Below are 16,992 nucleotides of genomic sequence, written 5' to 3'. Positions count from 1 at the left end.
AGTGGGGGGGGGGGAGCAGGAGTACCTGTAGCACCAGTGTGAGGGACAGGAGTACCTGTAACACACAGTGTGGGGGATAGGAGAACTTTCAGCAGCAAATCAAACAAACATTACCCATACCATATCTTTTTTTAAAAAATTTCTACCTTTTAATCAGCAAGGAGATCCCGAAAAGGACCATGGGATCACTGAGGCAAGAGGTGACACCAGTGTGACCAGGGTTAAGCAGAGAGGATGGCTAGAAAATATGGGGCGGTAAGAGACTAGGAGCGCATTTACAGAGTGCTCACTGTGTACTCAGAATATTCTAGGAACATTAAATCTTGTAGGGAGCTGGGTCTTCCCAACCTGTCTACAAGGTCAGTACTACAGGAGCCTGTCCTAATTTCATCCTGTTCTTTGTGATTTAAAAAAAAACAAAACAAACAAAAAAAAAAACTCTGACCAAAAGTAATATAAGAGAGAAAGGGGTTTCTTAGGCTTACAATTCCAGGTTGCAATCTTTCATTAATGGGCAGTCAAGGCAGGAATTTAAGGCAGAAACTTGAAGGCAGGCTTGCGTGCTATTCCACACAGAATTACCTCCAACTGAGGCGCTCACTTCACAGCCAATAATAAAGTACAGCAGGCATCGTAGAAGAGGCTACTTGCTGGCTCTCAGGCCAGCTTAGACTCAGCTAGCTTTCTTATATAGTTCAGGACCACCTGCCTGGGGATGATGCTGCTCTCAGTGGGCTAGGCCTTCCTGTATCAATGGACAATCAGGATGGTCCCCTACAGACATGCCCAGGATGCAATCTGATCTAAGCAGCTCCTCAGTGGAGTACCTCCTCAGATGACTCTAGGCTTTATCAAATTGACCGTTAGGAAAACCAACCAAGACAGAGCCCCATCCTGTGAGGATGGAAGCTTGAGGACCAGGAAGAAAAACCTTCTCAAAGTCATGCTGGTTGTAAGAGGCAGAGCAAGGATGTTCACCCATGGAGATGCTCTAAACCTTGCTTCTCCACCACCTACCCTGTATCCTGCCTGCTGCGGGGATGGGATGGTTGTAGGGACTACAAGGACTGAATCCTGATGTCAAGGAACAGACGCCAAAAGCCAGGGCCACAGGTGGGCCTGGTGTCACACAACTGTAATTCATGAGCAGGAGAATTGTCCATTTAAAATCTTGCCTGGGCTACAGAGTGAATTCAGAGCCAGCCTGAGCAATTGCAGGAGGCCCTGTCTCTAAATAAACAGTCTGGGGATATAGCTTGATGACAGAATACTTGACCTGCATGTGTAAAGAAAGCCCTGGGCTTAATCCCTAGCACTACAAGAGATGGAAGGAGAGGAAGGAAGGAAGGAAGGAAGAAAAAGAAGGAGGAAGAGAAGGAGGGAGGGGGCAGATTAATGGGGAGGGAGGGAGAGTCAGGGGCACAGGAAGTGCTTAAAGTCATACCTTACTGTTTAAAAGCTTATGGTTTAGGGCTGAAGGAAGGACCAGTTCATAGCTTCATCTTCCCAGAGCAAACGAGGCCCAAGGTGAGCCCAACCCCCAACAAAGCTTATAGCCCAAGGTGTCCTGAGGCCTTGCCTGCCTGTGAGCTCTAATAAACTTATGCATACTGTCTCAGAGCTTAAATAGCTAAGTGAACAGCAGCCGTGGCACAAGGTGAACCTGGACATGGGTATTTCTACCTTATATCAAAGCCAGTCAAGCTGTTGGGATCCAGTTGGCTTTACCTCTGGGATCCAGGTTCTCCCAGCTCTAGACTCAGGAAAGGAGAGAGGAGAGCAGGTTAGGAAGCCTTTCTGAGCCAGGCCAGGACAGAGAGTGCTTGGCGTGTGCCTACTGGTTACTGAATCACGTGACTCTACCTAGCTCAGCAGGCAGCTGCTTCCCACCGACAAGTCTACACGTCTGAGGAGAGGCAAGATGGATGGTGGGCAGTTAGCCCTCTCTGCCATGCTGCTTAATGTGCCAAAGGAAAATAAACCCTGACACCAAAGACAAATGGTGGCATTGTAGAGAGTTAAGTGCAATCCCTGAAAAGGGCAGAAATCACCCCAGAAAAATCAGTGACGCTTTCTGGCCCTTCTACATACATCTTGGCCATCACCCAGTCTTAAATATTGGGGCTGGACCAAGCTGTGGGATTCCCCTAGATATGATCCTTTGCTTGGTAAGTCAGGTGGATGATGCTAACCTGGTGAAGAGAAGGGGTTGATGTAAGGCTAGGATGTAGATGTTGCTCAGTTGCTAGAGTGCTTGCTTTGCATGCAAGAGGCCCTGGGTTCAATTCCAAGCAACACATGAAAAACCACCAATAAATATGATGATTATAATCCCAGCACTTGTGAGGTAGATGCAGGAGGATCAGACGCCAAAGGTCATCTTTAGCTATAGAGAGTTCAAGGCCAGCCTTGGGTGGAAAATGTTAACTGGCCATGGCATCAAGAAAGCAATAATGGAATAGCTGATTGGTTATAATATAGCACCTAATTATCATGTGGGCAGCAAGCCAGAGTGGGGCGCATGTGTGTGTGTGTGTGTGTGTGTGTGTGTGTGTGTGTGTGTGTGTGTGCTGAGTTATGCAGCCTTGCAGAGAGCTCTATACAAGGTCACTTTTCAGACAAGGCCAGTTATCTAGGTTCAGGGACATTCTCTACACAAAGACAGGCAGAGACAGGGAGCCCCCCTGAGGAAGGGAGTCCCCCATTTTGCACTCAGAAAGCCATCCAGTCATGGGGACTGCTACCTTAATAGCAAGGCTCCCCAACAGGAACCCAGGTCTTCTAAGGGTACTTACCACAGTTCATCCTTACATATGACATTCCGGGTTCTCTAAGTGTACAGTAGTTTGAAATTCAATGCTTCTCTTGTATTTACTTAAGTTCTAAGAGAACAAGGAGGCCAAGCCCTCAGGGGTGTCTGTAGGTACCATTTCCACTATCCAAGACGGGGAAAACTAGAATGGAAAGCAGGTTCAAACCTGTCTCAACCCTGAAGGCAACACCCTTGAGTTATCAGGGTCCTGTGAGCAGCAGTTTTTTGTTGTCCTCAGTTATTCAGGAAGTACGACTTGAGAGTAAAGGGGTCATTGTACTATCTCAGCAAGAGAGCAATAGGCAAACGAGAAGCAGTAGTCAACTTCACTCTCAAGTAAGGCTGGGTTCCACCATGCCTTAAATGTTATTGAGTAGCAGTGCTGCACAGTGAGCAAGCTGAGACCTTGTCACGTAACTGGGAGGCCCTGCTATGAAGGAGAAAAATCTCAGTACCTCAATTCTGCTGCCCACCTGCCTCTGTGTGACACCTGATGCCATCTTCTCCCTCTATCATGTCTGCCCAGACCTATGAGGAGCATATGATATCCCTGGATCACTACAATTGCCTGCCAGAAGTTCAACTGTGGAGGACTCCTCCCTCAAACTTTTGTCAGTTAACCTGTAGCAAACTGGGTATCAGGCAGTTCTGAGAGTGGAGGCCATGGCTACACAGCTTCAGTGTAGCTGAGGTAATAACTCTCACTTCTGGGAAGATTAATGGAGATAGAGCTCAGAAAGCCTTGGGCACTAGAGGGAAATATTTGCTCTAACCCCATATCTGAGTCTCTCCTAGCCCATCTAAATGGACAATCACAGGTCAAAGGATGCACAGAGATACCTTCCCTCCACAACCGTCTTCTTGACCAGGACTTGGTCTCTAAATGCTCTGGGTTCACAACTGAGCTCACAGGGAACCTCAGCAGACATCCATCTCTCTCCAAACACTTCCTATTTAAAGTCACCAAGGAAACTGACTACAGTGACCCTGAACTGCAAACCACCACCCTGTCTCCAAAAGCTCTGGCCAGCCAGACCCCACAGAGTGTGGCTTCCTGTCTCCTGCAATGACTCTCCATTTGTTACAGGTAACCCTCCTGAGGAAAGACACAGCTCCCAGAAACCACATTTGCCTTGGGATATACAGTTTTGAGCATTTAGGTGAATCAGACATATCTACTTTTCCAATATTGGGGGTTTGAGAAAAATCCATAATGTCTTTGGCCTCAAGCCCTCTTCCTATTAATTATTAAACCCTTGTGTGTTTCGAGGGTAATTGAATCCATGTTTCTAATTAGTTTACACTTAATTCATCAGAACAATTTTTAAAGGGCTGATGGATGTCCCAATAAGCCTCATGGGCAGTTAATGAATCTTTACTTAAGAAGAAATTGGAAACTCACCAAACTGTTAGCAGTGGCTACCTCAAGGGAACAGGCTGGGACAAGGGCTGGGACGGAGGCAGTGGGGCCCTGTTTTCTCAGTTTTCTGCTTGACTTTTCTGAAGTACTTATTGCTTTAAGAAGTGAGGTGGAGTTTCTTTCAGTGGAATGGCCAACATCTCTGGTAGACAAAGGCTGGTTTGGGGCTCTGGAGAGCCACAGTTCACTCACTTATCCTCTGGCCTGGGACTCTTAATCCTCTCCCTGTGTGTTGTTGACACACACAGCACCAGTTTAAAACCTTCCTGTATGCCCCTGCTTCCCTGAGGACATGTTTCAAGCTCCCCATAAAACATACAAATCCCCTGGTGATACGGTCCCTCTCCACTTCACGACTACACTCCAGTCACAACTGAATCAGCCTCTCTGCTTTGCCTGAACATATCATCATGGCTTACTTTGCTCCCAATTCCTCCCTTTGCAATCCATTCCTCTAGAAAGCATCCATTCATCCACCCATCCACCCATCCATCCATCCATCCATCTATCCATCCATCCATCCACCCATCCACCCATCCATCCATCCATCCATCCATCCATCCATCCATCCATCCATCCATTCATCCATCCATTCATCCATCCACCCTTCCATCCATTGATCCATCCACCCATTCACCCATCCATCCATCCATTTACTCATCCATCCATCCACTCATCCATCCATCCATCCATCCATTCATCCACCCATCCACCCATCTATCCATTGATCCATCCACCCATCCATCCATTGATCCACCCATCCATTCACCTATCCATCCATCCATTTACTCATCCATCCATCCACTCATCCATCCATCCATCCATCCATCCACCCATCCATTCATTGATCCATCTACCCATCCATTGATCCATCCATCCATCCATCCATCCACCCATCCACCCACCCATCCATTGATCAATCCATCCACCCATCCATCCATCTGTCCATCCATCCATCCATCCACACATCCATTCATTCACTGGATAGATATCTATTGAGCACCTGTTATACGACCAGCTCTGCAGTAGGCCCTGGAGCTATAGTGGAGGGAAAAGAGAGTTCTGGAATCACTTGCAGAACTATGGGGTGGATACACACCACACACAAAAAGCCTGGAAAGGTAGATTGTAGTCGCCTAAATAGATATCTCCCCCAGGATGGGAGGAAGTGTATACCAGAAAGAATCTATTATGGTTTAGCTGTGAAATGCTTCCCATAGTCTCACGCACTCAGAGCCTGGCTATAAGCTTATGAGATTTGGGAAAGACACTGGACATTTGAGGAATTAAATGTCCCCACTAGTCTCATGGACTAAGGGTGTGGTTATAAGCTAATCGACTAGGGGGAAGTGACTGAACCTTGAGAGGATGGACCTGATGAATAGATGAACCAATTAATAGGTTCATAGTGTGCTGGTATAAGTGGGAGGTAAGTCCTAGGAAGTAGATCACTGAGCATGTGTTCTCTAACATATATCCTTCCTTAGTTTATTCCCATATCCTCCTTTCACTGCTTCCTGGTCTCTATGATGTGGTCTGCTCCACTCTACCACGCTCTCCCCACAGACACCTTTGAACCCCTGATCCAAAATAAATGTTGTCCCCTTTTAGTTTGTCTGTGTCAGGCATTCTGTCACTGCAACAGGACAAGTGACTACTGCTGATCCCTTGGCTGAGGATGTGACAACTGAGTGAAGATGTGGAGAATGAGAAGTAACCAAGAGAAGGAATAGCTGGAAGGAGAGCATCTCGCACCCACAGAGCCCCCTGAACCCCACCCCAGATGAGGATGGCTTCCTAGTTCTGCCCCTCAGCATTGTCTACTGTCTGCCCGATCAGTCACTTGGCTCCCTCAAGATTCTGCAAGCTCCTTGAAGGAAGAAGCTGTCTCATTAACTGTTATATCTCCAACACCTGGCACTCCTGGTAGACATCCAATAAACGTCAAACTACGACAATGAATGAATCAACAAATGTCTAGCACCGTGGCTGGCACACAACGGGTTTGCTGTGTCACGTAACTTCTTGTCCTTTCCTGTGTCCTCTCTGTCTCATCCTACCAGAAGATTGCTCCCTCATCCCCAGGGGTCCTCTCAACCACCTCCTGTCCACAAAGGCGCATCCCCAAAGGACTCCAGAGAGAGGACTTGCCAAGGACAGCCTTGTTGGTGTGCAAAGCACAGAATGGAACCCAATGGGACGGTCCTATGGGGGCATCTGCTGCAATTCATATTCATAAGGAGATAGTAAATCTGGCAAATTTGTGGATCATTACAACTTGCAAACAGGTGTCTAACGCCAGTTGAGCGAGATCTGCAACCAGCTCCAAATGACTGCGACTCCATTCCACCTTAGGCTGATGACAGAATGTCTATTGCCAGTAACTGAGTGAACGAGTCGTAGCACTTCCCATAACGGGAGCCCAAATGTCTAAATTAAGGGATGCTTAGCTGTGCTTAACTGGGGCAGTCATCACTAGCGCCCTATAAACCCTCCGACTTACAGAGATGCAGTTTATTAGCAGAGCCTCCATAGATTACGTTGGCTGGTGCTCCATTAGCAAACTTCATTCCACATTAAACTGCAGTTCAATGGGATGTTTGCCAGCTCTGAAAGGCCATCTAATTGTACAAAAGCAGAGACGTGGGGATTGTTTCAGTAATTCATCCAGGCAGGGCTGACACTGCATTATCTGGAAGGCACTTTGTTCCTTTCTTGCTAATTTCCAAACTCCTACAGGCTCCTCAGCCTCCAGGACTGTTCTCCACCCCATTCTCCCACCCTGATCCATTATGAGAAGAAACTGATCAGCTTCTATTGTAAATTTAATTTCAAGCAGCCAGACGCTGCCTTCTGGCACCCCAGGATGTAGCTGCTTGTGAATAGCACTAGATGAGATGTGAGATCTTGCAAGGAGATGCTCTGAACTCCTGCTGGAGAGAGGCAGGCTCAGGGAGATGAATGGTGTCTTCAGATGCTGCAAGCTGTGCACAGCGCACGGTGCCTACTGGCACCTCTCTGTCAGTGATGCCAGGTGTGGCTGCCAAAGCAGTGTCACTGAGAAAACTGTTTCACAGAGGGGGGAAACTGAGGCTTAGAAAGGTTAACTTGTTTGCCCAAGGTCACTGGTAGAGAAAGAGGATTGAGTGGGAGCAAGTCTGAAGCTGAGGCCCTTGAATGTCCAAGTCAAGTGTCCCTGGGGTGTCTTAGCTTCAGCGCTACTGTATTTGGAGGCAGAGAGTTATTTGCTGTGCACAGGCATCCTGCACATCCTGAAATTTGTAGTAGCATCCTCGGCCTCAACCTGCCAGAGGCCATTGGCGTCCTGAGACATGCAATCAAAAATGTCTAGGATTGCTAGGACTGTAGCACAGTTGTAGAATGCTTGCATAGCATGCCGGGGGCCCTAGGTTCAATCCCCAGTACTATTACATTCACACACAAAAAAATTTCCAAGCATTGTCAGAGGTCCTGTGAACACCTAGATTGCATTCCGTCAACAGCCACTGCTTCTTCTTACAACTTGGAAATTTATGCTTGTATTTTCTAAGGTTTTGTGTAAGCATTACTTTTATTCATACCTCATACATTTCAAGACAGTATACACATACAGTTTTATATAATCGTCATTAGCCAAACACGGAGGAACTAAGATAGATACACTATGATAGGCCCATTTTATTGATGGGGTTACAGAGGGTAGTGTGGAAGCAACCCACCAGGGACTCACAACTGGGTAGAAGCTGGTGCTCTTGCATGCCAGCTCCACGTGTGCGTTAGGAGCACAGTTCCCTGTGTGGCTCTGACACAGCAAAATCTGGTAGGAGGCTTGCCTGTGCCCAAAGCACTTAGATTCCAATGGGGGTTAAATCGCAGCTTGTAGCCCACCCCAGGAGTGAGCAACTGCAGAAAGGTAGGTTTGAGGGGTGGGAAGTTGACTACTGAGCAATCATAATATGATAAAGATGATCAGGACGCTGGAAGGATGAGGAGAAGAGGGGAGTGTGAGGAATTCAGTGAGAGTAGAAACTGCCAAGTGCCTGCCTGTTAAGGTGTGGGCAATAAATACAGAGACCTGCAAGCAATGCAGGTGGAGAGAGGGCCGCTACAGGCCTCTTGGCTCCGGTCCACCATCAGGGTGGGAGAGGAGGAGAAAGAAGACCATTATGGCATCCAGAACACATTGATCTATTCCATGCACACAAAGCACACACACATAATACTTTGCACACACATTTTATACACACACAGCACACATACTCACTAGACAGATACATTGCACACACCTAATGCTGCATCACATATGCACTCATGGCCCACGTATGCCTACCTACATGTTGTACATCTATGCTTCGAGCATAAACTTGCTGCATTGCATAGCACACACCATATACCTACACTGCATAATGATCAACCTCTCTCTGAGCACAGTCCTCTCTCAGGATCTTCCTATAGTGTCTTTGGTTCCTTGATGGAAGGATCTGGTGGGAAAGCACAGATGAAGCATTGGGACACAGCCAAAACCTTTCAGAAATGCCCGAGCTCTTAGGCTGAAGTACTGGAAGACAGGAAGGATGCAAACAACATTTCCTGAGCATGTGGGGACCTGCGGCAGAAAACTCACATATCAGCCCCAGGAGATGAGACAGTCACCTCCACTTCACAGATAAGGCTCGGCAAAGTCAGACTTGCATGACATCATGGCATTAATAAAAATAGAGATTGGAGGCTGGAGATGAGAATTAAAGGCTGGGGCACAGTGTCTGCTTAACAATCCCTAGCACTGCGACATGTACATCTTGTAAGTATATATGTATATGTGTTTATGTATGTACACACACACACACACACACACATCTCTTACTGTGATGTCTGATGGGATAATACTATAGGAGACTACTCACCCGTTCACTAGATGAAGAACAACATCAGTGCAAAAACATGCTGGCCAGCCATGTCCTGGCCAGGGGTAAGGATACATTGTCCTGTACACATACTCTGCATACCACATCACACACATATTAGATGTATGTGTGCTACATATTGCAAACACCAAATGCATATTCACGGTGCACTGCATAATGGCCATTTTATGTATATTCATGATATAGGATATGCATGTGTATGGAGCGTGCATGTATGCACTGCACATTTTCCTGTGGACTGATTTTACTTCAGGCTGACAGGGATTGTTTTCTGTGTCTGAGCTAGACACCACTGAATCATCCTCTATGGCTCTTCTATTCCCTCCAAGTCTCCAGAAAGCCGCTAGTGACTCTTGGGACAACTATTTCTCATAACATAGAAATCCACCCCATCTCCTCTCTCCATTGTTTTGGTCCTGGCTATCACTTGGCCCGGTAGTCTCCTGCGCATGCCCCTTCCTGTGTATCTCTTAGATAGTAACCAGATTATTCCAAAATCCTCTGCTTAAAGACCTTTGTCTGAAGGGTATCTGCAATACAAGTACGGCTAACATACTTCATGGTGGGAAGCCACATACTTCCCCTTTGTCACTCAGACAAGGTATGCCACTTCCACCATTGTATATCCTTGTACCAGAAACTCTGTGCAAAAGAAAGGAGTGCTATCCAAACTAGAAAGGTGCTAGTCAAAATGCTCTCACTAAGAGAGGCACACAGGACAGCGTTGAGCAGAGGAGAATTCAGTAAGGTTATAGAGCACAAATCAATACGGCGAGGTCAACCGTATTTCTACGGATTAGCAAAAATGAAATCGGGAAAATCAATTCTATTTACAATGGCATCAAAAGAGTAAAAACCTGCTAGTTGTCCTGTTCAAGATGGAGCATCAAGGCTACGGTGGGACTCCATGCCGCCTCTGACCCAAGGTATAAAAGAGATATGTCAACTTTGGAAACAAAGACAAGAGTTCTAGGGCACTCAAGACATCCTCCAGGAGACTCGGGCCCAGCCAGCCAGGCGCCATTAAGGGAAAGGTTAGCAGGATGATGACAGAGAGATGCAGCTTAAAATATGCTTTAAGGAAGTCACTTCAACCATGGGCAGGGTGAAAATCGTTGGGGGAAAGTGAAGACATCTTGTACTTGAAGACAGGAGAAAAGAAAGCTTACAAATAGAAAGCATCGAACACCAGGGACAGTGAACATCAGTTACAGCCTGGAAGGGGAGTGGTTGAAGCTGTGCTGCTGAAGAACGCAGTCCTGTTAGGAACTCTTAAAAATCTGGAGATGTTTCAGGGATAAGAGTCATCCCTAAACAATGCCATTGATATCCCGAAATAGAGGAATTGGCAAAGGCCGCCCCCACAAATGCAATCCTAAAAAGGGGGAGGGGGAGGATGGCAATATTAGTATCTAAGTAAAATTAAAAGCAAAAGAAATCATTGAATAAGGAAGGTAAATTTTATATCAGGAAAATTAAAAAAAAAATCACAGTGAAGGTTCAATGTTTGAAAATATTTACCGGGAGTTAGGGAAATGGTTCAGTGGCTAAGACCATATTGATCTTGCAGAGGACTGAGTTCAGTTTTCAGCACCCATGTTAGGCAACTCACATCTACCTGTAACTCCAGCTCCAGGAAATCAAATGCCCTCTCCTGCCCTTTATGGGCACCTGCACTCACCCTACATGAATGCATAGATGCATGCATGTGTGCACGCACACATAGAAACATACACATATTAAAAACAATGAACATAATTCTTTTTAAGAAGGACTTGGCTAGAGAGTTGGCTCACTGGGTAAGAAGAGTTGCTTTGTGAGCATGAGGACCTGCTATTGAATCCCCAGCACCTGGCTGGGGATGGCTGTGCACAAGCCTGTGGCCTCAGTGCTATCGGGGAGTGGAGACGGGAAGATCTCTGAGGCTTGCTGGCTACCTGACATCAAGTTCCAGGTTCAGTGAGACACCCAGGCTCAAATGTGTCAGGCAGAGAATAATAGAGCCTGGTATCTTCCTCTGACCTTTCACACACAGGAGTACCCACATACACATGTGTTCTCCACACACGCATGCCATACTGCACTCATGACAATGTAAAAAAAAAAAAAATGTATGTCTAGGCTGGAGATACTGCATCAAAACGCAGAAAGTGTTTTAAAACTTATAAATAGCAGTAATGACAACTCTGAAAGCCTGAAACCAATCCATTGCTTACCTTGATGGATATCAATTAAACAATAAATAAGAAATTAGAAAAACCCCAGAGGATTAATGACATGAATTTTCATCCTTCAATGCAAAATATTTGATTTTTCCAATACCCATAGTACATTTATAAAATATGGTCTTAAAAAGGAAGCAGAAAAATCAACAATCTCCTAAAGTCAAAAAGCATAATCCAATCATAATGCAATAAAACTAGATCATAAGTTTTAAGAGAATAAACAGATAATACTTGAAATTCTGAGGCGAAGCCTCCAGAGTCAAAGCAAGAACAAAACTGCAATTAGAAACTCTTTCTGAAATAACAACTACCTGTCAAAATTTACAGGATATGGTCAAAGTTGCACTTAGGGGAAAAATGCCTCTTAATGCTTTTATTATCAAACAAGAAATAATGGGACTAATTCAATTCATGAAACCCGCAAAGAGCAACGTCAGCCTAAGGTAAGTGGGAGAAAAGAATGGAGAAAGATAAAAGTAGAAATCAATATGTTAGATAATGGAGAAAGAATAAAATTGATAGCCACAGCACTGGGGGGTTTTAAAAGACCAATAAAACAGAGAAATGTCTGTCAAGTCTTAGGGGATGGAAAGAATATGGTTGCCCCCAAAGAAGGAGAGGCAGGACAGGGCGCCATGAAGACACATGCACACAGTCCTAGGCCCTTCTGTGATGATGGCTGAATTCCTTGACACACACAAAAATGACAACTGATTCATGAATGAGAAAACCTGAGGATATCCATAAGCTCTAATGTGAAGATTCAGGAGAACCTGAGAGCCCCTACCTCTAGAAGAACCAACCGTCCCCTCCCAGGATAACATGCTCCCATGTTCTTTGGGTTCATTTCTCCTCCTGGCTTGCACCAGTGTGTGAGCTCCCATGCAACCAAGGGATCTCAGAGGCACAGGCATCCTTCCAACTCACCCTCCTAGTGGATGCTGCGAATGTGACAGGTGGGAAGCCCACTATTGATAGGGATAACCTACCAACAGACAACTGGAGCCAGGTATTCAGATGAGCCTCCACAGGGTGGGCTGTGCTTAGAAGCCCCAGTGCCACCCATGCCTATGGCCTGGAAACTTTCCCTAGACATCCACACAGGACAGCTGTCATGTGTCCCTTTCAGTGGTCCTCCCTAGCCTCCCTACAAAATCCAGTCCCATCAGCTACTCTTGTGCTACTTTGCCTGTATGGCATCCACTGAGATAGGCCATATCTGTTTCCACATTAGCATGTAAACTCCATGGTGACAGGGCCTTTCATCTGCTGGCTGCTATGTTCCTCCTAGCACTTGGGACAGCACTAGTATGAAGCAGATATTCACAGAATGTTTGTTAAATTAACGAGTGAATGAATGAATGAAAGAGGACTTTAGTCCCTTTAACAGTTTTCATTAAATATCACCTGTATGGCACACTGTGTGCAATATCATAGGAAGACAGACAAACCCTGTCATGCCTGGGAGACACTTCCCTAACTCTGCTGCAGGCTTCCCAGACTCACTGGCTAGGGGAACCACCCTGCACATGAGCCTTGAGCCAGCTTAGGGGGTAAGCCTGAGACAAACATGATCACCCCAGACACCGTAGAACTTTACAGGCGAAGCACTAACAATGTTAGGTCTCTGAGAAGCTTGGAAGTTTAAGTGAGAAGGCAGAGCTAATAATGCTTGTGATGGTGCAGAGCGGGCCTCCAGGTCAATGAAGCACAGAAAGCTTCTGTGGTGGGGCTATGTGCCCAGAAGTCAGCCATTCCCACAGAGGGGGATGCTATCCAGCCATCATCTCCTCGGTGACCTCCTTGTCTTGGGAGACAATGCAGTGGCATAGCTCTGAGCCATTTCAGCCTCTCTCTGGTTTGAGCTTCCATCAGACAGGATAGAGTTAGAGGGGATGAGCAACATTTTGAAGTCTCAATTCTAGTCCCACAATCAAAGTATCCAAATGCAAGGGCTATTTCAGCACATCTCCATGGTTCCAGACCCATGCTCCATGACAGCACCCCCCATCACTTACCAGCCTTCAGCCCCACATGACTCAGAGTCAGGTGAAAATATCAGCATTTTCTCTGTGTGTGGAGGATAGACCCAACAAGCAGACATAGACAAAGATATGCTTATGATGGCAAAAGTAGTTTCCATGGAAAGATTTGGATTTCTCAATAACTTCTGTTTTCTACCCAGTTTTCCCAAGGGTCTGACACAGCCTTGCCAATTCTAACAACGCAGGGGGAAGGAATTGTGAGCCTTAAAGGAAACAGAGAAGGTAGGCATGTTGAAGGAGGCTTACCTGTAACCCCAGCACTCAGGAAACTGAGGCAAGGGGATTACAAGTTTGAGGTGCTGGGCTGTAGTGCAATAACTATCACGTCTGGTGGAGGCTCAAACCAGAAAGAAGCTGAGATGGCTCGGAGTTATGCCACTCCGTTGCCTCCCAAGCAGAACTTTGTCATAAAACAACAGCAAGCAAGCAGAGGTGCTAAGGAAGGGCCCCATAGAAAGGAAGTCAATACCCCACCTAGGGCCAGATCCATCCATATTTGAGGAGGGGAGGGGTTCACAGGCTCTGTCCCTTCCTGAGGATTTCAGGTGGTTAACAATTTCTGGAGGTGAGAAAGATGCATTGTCTCCAGTTGTGTAGGTACTGGTAAGGGGCCCAATGCTTCTATAAAGAAGGCCTTGCCCATGATCTGGTAAGTAACCCTAATTTAAGTCTTTGGTTCATACACATATAAAGGGAGATATGAGATAAATGAAAGTAGAAGACTAACTGGAAGGTAAAGGGGTCAATGGGAATAAGAGAGGCACAAAAGAGCAATTATGATCAAAATATATTCCATGCATAGTTATCTGTAATTAATACAGGTTGACGTAAACTTAAATAACCAAGCAGAATCCCTCTGTTCACCAGGCTTGGCTCAGGCCCAGCTGCTTGCAGCAGAGAGGAGAGAAGAGAATGGTACCTTGTTCGAAGGTTCTCTGCCTGAGGTGGGCCATCAAACACTGATAGGACATCAAAGTCCTCTTCTAGGGCGAAGGACTGGAACACGAGCTGGATCCTGTGCTGGTCCTCTGCAGTGATGGTCCACGTGCAGTTGGCATAATTGGGGTAGCCGTAAGGGAAGCCTGGGCTTTCCACTGTGCCATTGGGACCCTGAAGATGGAATGTGCAGTTCTGGCCTGGAAGAGAGAAAGGAAAAAGGGTCAGTGTGGCCATCAGACCTTCCAAGAAATTTTCAAGAGGTGGAAGTACCATGTTAAAGAGCCATCACTTTACTGAGGGCTTCCTATGGACTGCCCTGGGATTGGTACCCAGCCTGTCCCCATGTGGCACACTGTGTTCAGTCTTATTGAAGCTTCAGGACAGCTCTATAAGATGAAAACCAATGCTCATACCTTAAAGCCAGACATAGTTGCAACCAGACTGCATAATAGACCTTTCAACCAAATCAGGGGACTATCTTAAACCTCCTCTGTTGCCTAGCGCTTCACTATCCTGATATCCTCACTTCCCCACCCTACCTAGAAAATATGAGCTAAGAATACATCTGCCACAAACTGCCATCCTTCTTCCTCTGCCTATATGGGATCACTGCAGTCATACACTTCCTGGCCTTTTAGGGACCTTTTTTTTTTTTTTGTACATGCCCTGTTCTTTCCTCTCCACTGGGGTTTTCTCACTTCAAATGTGTTCCAGACTCTACCTTTCATAAAAACAACCCCACACTACTCCTTCTGCGGCCCAGCTCTGTCCTCTCCTCCACAGCCAGACTGACTGGAAGCACACCCTGCCTGCTGATCCTTTTCCATCCTCGACAGTTCTGCCTTACTGTGCCTACATGTCTACCTGAGAGCAGGTACATCAAGATCACAGACCAGATGTACTGGGCATATGCAACCCATCTTCCTGCTAACTGACCTCTTTGAACCCCTCACACTACTCAGCTGCCACAGCTCACACTGCATCCTGTGCTTGCCAGCTGTAAATCTAGCTCAAAGGGAGCTTCAGATGGATAGTGAGTCAGGGTAGGAGGGCTTGAAGAGGCAGCGTTTCTACTTAGTTCTCCATACTGTTGATGCTGCTGGTAGAGTTGAACCTCACTAAAGCAGCCACGCTGTGGCTTCCTCTCACACCGCTATACCCTCTTCCTCTCATCTGATGGCTCTGCTTCCTTTCCAGGCTCAACAGTGGAACCTCTTGTCTCTGTCTAGCCTAGAGGACGTCCCATTTGTGCATTGATGGAGTACAACTGCACAATGCAAGCCAGTTACCACCTCTGGGCTCCAGGCATGACTACTTTGAGGTGAACATCCATTTTTCCTTCACCTGCTGCTCCTTCACTTAGGGGATGAGATGGTGTCCCCATCATAAAGTCTAAATAAGACTGGAAGTGACACCTTTCTCTTCATAGCCCCGAGGCCAGTGTTTCTCTCTCTCTCTCACCCTCCTATACCAAGCTCTTCCTTGGACTCCCAACTCCTCAGTTATGTACTGTACTGGCTGGTTTTGTGTGTCAACTTGACACAGGCTGGAGTTATCACAGAGAAGGGAGTTTCAGTTGGGGAAGTGCCTCTATGAGGTCCAGCTGTGGGGTATTTTTTCGTGATCAAGGTGGTAGGTGCCATCCCTGGACTGGAAGTCTTGGGTTCTATAAGAGAGCAGGCTGAGCAAGCCAGGGAAAGCAAGCCAGTAAGGAACATCCCTCCATGGCCTCTGCATCAGCTCCTGCTTCTGACCTGCTTGAGTTCCAGTCCTGACTTCCTCTGGTGATGAACAGCAATGTGGAAGTGTAAGCTGAATAAACCCTTTCCTCCCCAACTTGTTTCTTGGTCATGATGTTTTGTGCAGGAATAGAAACCCTGACTAATACATGTACTCTCACCCTTACCAATCTCTTTCCATTCAGAGGCATCCTATCAAGATAGAACTAGGACTGAGTCACCTGCATCACCACTGCCTCCAACATCCAGTGCCTCCTCCCTGTTCATCAACAAGGAAAGAAAACTAATGTCTATGGGAGTCTCTACATGGTTTGGTGCTTTGAAATTTCTCCTTCCCTATGCTCCAGCTTCCTAGCCAAAGTGCCGCTCAGTCCTGTGCACCTACATTTTCACATTTCACTCATCAATGTGCTAATGCCATGCCACCTTCACCTCTGTCTGTCAGTACTTAGCATAGCAGCATACTTCCTGCTTCTATATGGACATTTGAAGATACAGACATAAGGGCAGAAACCATGTGGGTTGAAATCTTTACATCCTGCATTCTCAGTAGCCAGAAGGCACACAGTCAGTTCTCAGTCAACTAGTAGGACCTTTGTATTCAGTCAGTGGTTGTCTAGACAACTCTAAGACCTCTACCCTTATGGACTTGGTATTCATAATAGCCACACAGGGTGGACACTATTAGTATCTTCCCTTACAGAAGCTGAATTAGAGTGGAGGGGAATTAAAGAACAGGGCCACAGCTATTGTGACTCAGTGTTGGGACTTCATATAGCCAAGCCACTTCCTCTAGGATGGCGCTGATAAGTTGACTCAACACTAATTTTTTAAAACCACTTTAGGGATTAACTGACGAAGGAAACTTAATCTTTAAATGACTTTAA

General features: G+C 46.3%; 1 protein-coding gene across 3 annotated transcripts in view; it reads right to left on the bottom strand.

Moving 5' to 3' along the window:
- The window catches only part of Csmd2 (CUB and Sushi multiple domains 2), a 582,522-nt gene that overhangs the window by 495,352 nt on the left and 70,178 nt on the right, over positions 1 to 16,992 (bottom strand). For all 3 annotated transcript variants that reach the window (XM_031378716.1, XM_031378717.1, XM_031378719.1), the window contains exon 2: positions 14,347 to 14,563. In XM_031378716.1, coding sequence (XP_031234576.1) covers positions 14,347 to 14,563 — 217 coding nt within the window. The remainder of the gene's footprint in view (positions 1 to 14,346; positions 14,564 to 16,992) is intronic.

The sequence above is a fragment of the Mastomys coucha genome, unplaced genomic scaffold (genome assembly GCF_008632895.1).
Source record: "Mastomys coucha isolate ucsf_1 unplaced genomic scaffold, UCSF_Mcou_1 pScaffold18, whole genome shotgun sequence".
In the NCBI taxonomy this organism is placed as follows: domain Eukaryota; kingdom Metazoa; phylum Chordata; class Mammalia; order Rodentia; family Muridae; genus Mastomys; species Mastomys coucha.
The sequence above is the reverse complement of the archived record's forward strand: the minus strand, read 5'-3'. Positions and strand labels throughout refer to the sequence as shown.